General features: G+C 39.8%; 1 protein-coding gene across 1 annotated transcript in view; it reads right to left on the reverse strand.

Moving 5' to 3' along the window:
* FAM188A (family with sequence similarity 188, member A) overlaps positions 1-7,313 on the reverse strand; it is a 60,132-nt gene extending 52,819 nt beyond the window's left edge. Inside the window, exons 1-2 of the mRNA XM_010575989.1 lie at positions 7,165-7,313; positions 146-225 (exon numbers count right to left, since the gene is read on the reverse strand). Coding sequence (XP_010574291.1) covers positions 146-225; positions 7,165-7,261 — 177 coding nt within the window. The 5' untranslated portion in view covers positions 7,262-7,313. The remainder of the gene's footprint in view (positions 1-145; positions 226-7,164) is intronic.
* Between the last annotated feature and the right edge of the window lie 13 nt (positions 7,314-7,326).

Raw genomic sequence — 7,326 nt, forward strand, 5'->3', positions numbered from 1 at the left:
CCCGCTACCAAAACCTTGCCACACAAAGCCAATACAAACCGATCTGCAATTTTTTTAATATTTATTTTAGTTCCACATATATAGAGAAGAGAACGAATTTTGGGCTTAATAATTTTAAACCATTCCTATAATAAATGCATCTTACCTGTACAGGTGCAATCACTGCACAAGGGCCACCTTCAAATTGTTCTAATGCAGTTGATTCAGATTCACTAAAGACAAATCCTGTCAAAGCAAAAAAGACTGTATTTAGTGAAATATGAAACAAGGACATGTTTATGAATACTCCTTCCCTAACAGAAATGACATCTGATGTATTCACCTTTAAAGTTTAGATAAGTTTTCAGGACTTTTTTCCCCTGATAATGCAACAGAATGTGGTTAAACCATCTGAAGAAAAAAAGTCATGAATACAGGTGAAAGCACAGAAATGAATTCTTTATCTCAGCAATGAAATCATGACCACAAAGGGCCAACAGCTAAGGTTTAAAGAAAAGGATTTTTAACAGTAAAACTGTCACTAGAGCACATGCTGCTGCATACTTAAACAATAGTTTTTATTATCGTTTATTTCTTATAAATAAATTAAAACTTGTTTGTAAGTGATAATATTTTGTCTTACATATGTAAAAAAAAAAAAATAATCTTTGGATCTTCACTGAACATGCATAACACATTTGTATTCCCTATGAAGGGCACAGTATGCCTCCCACTGATCTTATTTTTGGCCCATCCGTGCTTCCTGTTAAGACTAAAAAATGCTGAGTAACTCAAATATTCACTTGTAACCACTGAAGCAAGCCTCTTAATGGTGTTTTGTCACAGAAGATACACTATCTTTACTGAGATGCAAGATCACCTATTTTCCCCCTCCATCTTTAATGCATTTGTATTTCAGAATTATCTTACAGTAACATAATAGAGCAAACACTGGAGCAATTACTGCAAAATTGTTTGTTGCCATTTTGCCCCTAAACTTGTCTTCAAGATATGGTGATTCATAGCTTGCATTTCTCATAGATAAATGCATATACATGGACAATTACCTTGATGAAGCTGACACATGGCAACTTACAGTGAGTGATATTTTGCATTATTCTTTTAAGTGCTGATAAGATTTACGCTGAAGTGACTCTAGTTCAATGTAATCTAGAAACCATGCAACTGTAGTCAGCAACTAAACAGCAAGCACAAGCAAGTGGGGGCAGGGAGAAAGGGGATACACATGCATATTTTTGCAGTAGGGTCAGTCTCAGCGGAGAGAATATTCAATGCTTTTTTCCCCAAATTTCTCCTTTTCCCCATTCTGTGTCATTACACACTGCCATATCAAAAGCATCCCTAACCCCTGGATGCGCATTTGAACTGGTGAAATGCGTCCCCCCAGTGCAGACTTCCCCACTACTGCATGACAGCTACACCATCCCAAGTGGCACAAGAAAGGACTACTGCATGTTCTGTAGGCCATATTTCATGACAGAACAACAATGTGAATTTTTTTTTAAGATGGATCAATGTAGCCATAGTTCTTTAAAAAATGGCATTTCCCGTGTATCTGAGAGAAGGCTGCAGGTTTTTTTAACTGAATGTGAAAATGTGCATTACAAAGATGTATTTTATATCCAAAACCCAGATGCATGTCAAGCCTATATACTTAGATCAGGCATCACCTAATGTAACAATGAAGCTCTATTAATCCATACTTCAACCAAAGTTTGCATTAGCGTCATTCCACTCCCCTGTTAACATGCCCTTACAAGAAATATCACCAGTCCTTTAAACTTTCTGAATTAGTTTGTGCAGGCTTATCATATTAAAAGGTAAGTCTTCCTCTACTTTCAAGCATTACTGCATGCCAGCTAAACACACTGCAACAATACATTTTTTTTTTAGTTGTTTTAATGATTTAGCCACTGCAGAAAAACAACATACTTGGATGTGGTACTATTAAACCACAGTTAAGAAATCTTGAATTTGTTTCACATTCTTCAGGCTTCTTAGAGAAAGCATGAACTGTCTCAGCTTAACCCTGCCCTATTTTTCAAAATTGCTTCCTAAAAATAAAGAAAATCGAGTGTGATACACCAGACTGAATATAAATGTGAGATAGACAATGCAAAATTGGTATTACACAGAATTTGACAGAATACAACCACAGGAAAAAACCACATATAATACCTAAATGCTGCTTAATGCTTAATGAACATCGAGGTTCTAAAAGCTGCTAAGCAAAAAAATGGGCTCCAGGGATTTTGGTCTTGCTCTCTTTTTAAAAACGTCTACAAAATCTGAAGTCAGCTCAGGTAAAATTTCAGAAACCAGCAGTTTCAAGTCCAGCTGGGTTCAAGTCCACCTCAGCCTGCAATTGCACCTACTTACCTTTTTTGCCCTCCACAATAATCACATCTTGGGCAATCTCTATAAACACCCATCAACCCCATGCTCTTCCTTATGATTCATAGGAATGGCCTGGCCACCCTTTAAGCTACCAATGAAGACTAGCATCTCTGCTCCAGATTAATTTCTACTTACTCTCACTCTTAACTAGGCATATCTACCATACAGGTCTTTTCACTCAAGATAAAATTTCAAGAGCAAAACAGATGTAATGCAGCCAAAATAACCTTTTTTTTTTTATTAATCTGCCTGCCTTTTACCCATGAGTATAATTATCATCATTTACCTATAAGAAACATAAAATAGTATCATTATCATTCATCTTCCTTGTCATTTATAAACCTATTAAATGCTCCATTGACCCCACTTTTTCAACATCACTACTGCTCTAACCTTTCTGGGTGGGGAAGTAGATCTAGATTCCTGTTGGTAATCAGTGTATTGCCCAGTATTTTGAGTTATGGTGACTATGATATTCCCAAATCTGTCTTTATATCCTTTGTCCGCTATTAATCACATAACACAAGTTTTATTCTCCTTATTTCCCCAAAACTTAGCATTTACCAAGGCCCATGTAATATCTGTAAAGACAGTATCGCTACCCCAAAACCAATATGCCAGTCCAAGGGAGGAAAGAAGAAAAAAGTCTACCAGTATAAAATTGAGAACAGAAATTCCTCCCTAGAGAAGGCTGTTAGGTAGCTCTTCTCGGCAGCGTGTCCCTGCTGTTTTTCCAAAAGCTACTGTTGTCTCACATTTAATAGTAGTATGGCTTGTGTTAGCAAGAAAGACCACTTCCTACTGGCAAAATTAGCAATATCTACTTAAACTGAAGCAACATCTTCTACTTAAACAGAAGCTCTAAGTCGGTAGTCATCAGTACTTCTTTGTTTGAAAATCTCAGTAATTTTTCCGCACAATGTGCAAATTCCTGGCAGCAGGTTTGGCTTCTAACTTCTGACTTAATTTTTACAGATGCCTTAAAAGTGGTCCACAGACCATGACTTTACTTTGCTAAGTGTGACTGGCATTGATAAAGCAGAAGCTTCAAAAGCAGTTCCACCAGAAGATTTGAAGAGGTAATACTTACAGCAGACAAGCAGCAACAAGTAGGCAAAGGTGGGCCAATAGGCGTAACCACTTCCTCCAGCTGTTTGCACAATTGACACTTGTCTATACCCTAACTGTGAATATTAAATGAAAAATGCTTTGCTGTCTTCCTGAGTAACTGTTTGCACTGAGTAACAGGGAACTCAAAGAGATGGAAAGCACACAAATGCAAATATTCTATAAATCATAGTCATCAAAGCATAAAAAAATTTACATAGATACCAATGACTATTTCTCTCCCATCACCCAAATGAACTAAACTTTATTAAATTAAACTCAGAGGAACACTTTTCAAATTGCTACTTCTATTTAAGACTTTGAAGAGTCACAAGTGTATTCCTTTTGCTCAAAATGTATCTGCTGGTCTGGTAAAAACATTATTTCCTAGTAACCCTGCCTTGATCTTGGTCTAACAATATTACAGCTCCAACAACTTAGAAACAACACTATAAGATCTAGCTCCTCCACCAAGGATGTAATAAAAAGCAATCTGTTTAAATGTACTAGAGCAGAAACAGAGTTCCAGGCATGTACAAAAAAAAGAAACCTGGAAAGAAAAGGGGAGAATGAAAAGTGAAGTTGTCAATCTAGTCACCCAGCCCTCAACCTGGAAGCTTGAAGATGATCCAGATAAAACAGACCTTTTTACATTGTACGTTATACAAATATACATGAACTGTAGTATTAATACCTTCACGCTATGCTTTTGAAGTTATTTCTTTTGAAAAGACTGTCCCACATCTTTCTTTCCAAAGACCAGTGAGAAAACAGCTTAGGTAATACTAAAAGGATGCTGCGCTCAAACCTGCCAGACATTCATAGTTGTGCAGACCTGATGCCCCATGCCATAGGGCTGATCGGAAAAGCAGCTTTATGAATTGAATTTGTCTTTTGGATCAATGAAGAAAATCACTCCTAACATGGGTATGTTTCTTTAGGGTTCAGTCCTCCTCCTAACTCCTTCCCAAGTCATCATATTTATGCCAGGAAACATCAAAATGCAGATCAAGCCTTACACTACATTCCTCTGTGTCCACTTTGAGGATTCTGGCAAAAGGGATTTACGAGGTTCAAACTACAAATTCTGCTGCAATCATAAAGAAAAAGATTTCTATAAAAAAAACCAACAGAAAAAAACCCCACACCAACTGCAACAGCTTTGCAGCCATGCCTTTGTTAAGTCAGGAATCAAAACAATGTATTTAAAGTTGCCAATGCAGCAAACTTGGGGAATTACTGTCACTAACTTCAAACAGCATATCCACATTATCTAGGTCAGTTCTGTTAACTGCTCGCAGATTAGTCTGTCTTCAGTTTTGACCAAACAAATATGATGCTGAACAAGTTTGGTGCATGATGAGGATTCCCGGAACACTGCTATCTTTACTGAGAAACTGACTGGTTTGAGTTTTAACATTCCTCAACACCCTCTCTACTTTTCTTTCCAAATGTAAATTATAGTTCTCAACTTCCAAAGGGTTCGAGAAAGGATCAGACAATATTCATAAAGTATCTGAAATAAATACCAGTGTTGGCACTATACTCCAAAAAAAAAAAAGAAAAAAAACCCCAAACCATGAAAAAACCCCAACACCAAACTAGTTGTTTGATACTTTCTGCACATATGATGGGAAATAAGGGTCTATCTTTTAAACTTTGAGGTCTTTGGAAATCATAAAGCTTGATTTTTATGTGGTTTTGGGGTTTGGTGGTTTTTTTTTTTTTTTGGATCTTGATGAGTCAGTGTTGACAAGACTCCTTTGCAGTAGGTAAATGGTGTAGAACTTTTTCAACAAAATAGAAACTGAAAGTTGGGTAAATGTGTTATGCTGCTACACAACATAAGGGGCTGAGACTGACTTTTTTGATTCCCAGCACAAGACCTCCAAACAATACACTAACTTACTGTCATGTGTTTTTACTACACAAAATTGATTATATTAAAGAGAATATAGAGAAGGGAACAGATATACTACACAGTACAGTTACAGGACTTTCCCTAAAGACAGATAGGAAATAACAGCTCATTCCCAGGAGCCACCAAGAACATGAGAGGTCTTTTCCATTAATCTTTCACAGGTTCACAAGTGTGGGGCATTAAAACATACATTTCAATAGATTTTGAAACTGCTAAAATTTCATATACAATCAATCTTTAAAATGTCAGTTTGGGTAATCTAACATTACCGGTTAAAGAAATACTAGAGCTTTTTAACACCACTTCTTTTTTCTGCCGTCGCAAAAACCCTTGTACTGAAACAGCAACACTCTACTAAAAGAGATATTTCAGAAAGTAATTATATTTCAATAAAAATAATCAATGCACTAGGAAAAGTAATGGCTTTATTAGGCCAGCTTAAATTCTAGAACTCACAAGTAATTTGGCATTTTTTCCTCAAATATTTCTCACTGAATTATCTGAGCACAGATAAACCTAGGGAAAAATATACGAGAGTCTGGTAATGCTGTCCTGGTAGTCTCCCCTGGCAGTCACAGGGGAGAAGCTGTGCAGCTCCCAAATCAACATCACACATGCATCTACTGAAACTACACAGATGACAAAACTCATGTTAAAAAAAAGAGCAAGGAACGGAGAACACTAAGAACATCCTTTTGTTTCAGCCAAAATTATCCTGAGACCTGAACACTTTAGAATTTATTTATTTTTTTAAATCTATAAATTCCACTATAATTTGTGAATTTTCTCCAGGAATTAGGGGTGGTTTTGGTATGACCTTCATAACCACTACTAGAATTCTTCAAAGCCCATAGTACGTTATAGAGAAGGCTATTATTCCCTTCTTTCAGCCAGGAGAGGTACACAGACTGATTTCTTGCATATCATTTTTATCGGTAAGTCTCTGTACTACACCTTGCGATTGCAGCTCTGAAAGAATACCAGAAAGTCTCCACCAAGAAGAAACTATGTGTAGGTTGCATAATTTAAATATGGAAAAAACCATCTTACAAATACCCCAAGTTCCATGGTTACACCTGCTTCAATAACCAAAGAACCAGTTTAAAAAAAAAAAATCTGTGGGTCTCTGTCCCAAGCCTGTTCCCACTTTTTCTAAGTCTATCTGTGACTCCCACGTTCGTCACAAAAAAAAAAAAGGGGGGGGGGGAAAAGGGCAACTTATGTCGACGTTTCCGCGAGCTATGTAAAATAATGGCAGGAGGTGCTGTTGAAATACATGTAAGAAATGTTTCCTTCCCTACTCCTCTTTTAAGTGCCTTTGAAGATTTGTGGCAAAAGACGACCAAGCTGCAAAAACCCGTTATTTAGCGAGTGAAAGTGCTGCATCATTTTTCCCGTGGGCCACCCGCGGAGCTGCCGGCGATCCAGGAACACGAACGCGAACGACCAGCGCTGTCCCCATCCGCAGAGGCGCGGAGCGGCCCCGGCGCCGGCCCCTGGGAGCGGCGCCTCCCTCCCCTCTCGGACCCACGGACACGGACGGACAGGCGCCGCGGAGCCCCGCGGGGGCGGCGGGGAGAGCTGTGGGTGTGTCCCAGCAGGTGGGCCGAGAGCGGCGGGGCGGGCCGAGGGCCGAGGACGGGCCCCCGGGGGAGCAGGGAGCAGGAAGGCCGGGCGGGCTCCGCGGCGGGGGAAGGGCCGGGCGGGGAGCGGGGCCGGGGCACGGCGCACGCAGGTACCTTGCGCCCAGCGGCAGAAGATGGTGTCGGCCAGCCCGCGGGGCCCGGCCTTCTTGCCCCACACCAGGTGGACAAGCTCCTGGCCCGCCTCGGACATGACGGGGCGGCGGCGGCCCTGGGGCCGGGCGGGCGAGGCGTCTCCCGGCGGCGGAGGCGGCTGAG

Source organism: Haliaeetus leucocephalus, unplaced genomic scaffold, assembly GCF_000737465.1.
Source record: "Haliaeetus leucocephalus isolate CR32 unplaced genomic scaffold, Haliaeetus_leucocephalus-4.0 Scaffold0, whole genome shotgun sequence".
In the NCBI taxonomy this organism is placed as follows: Eukaryota; Metazoa; Chordata; class Aves; order Accipitriformes; family Accipitridae; genus Haliaeetus; species Haliaeetus leucocephalus.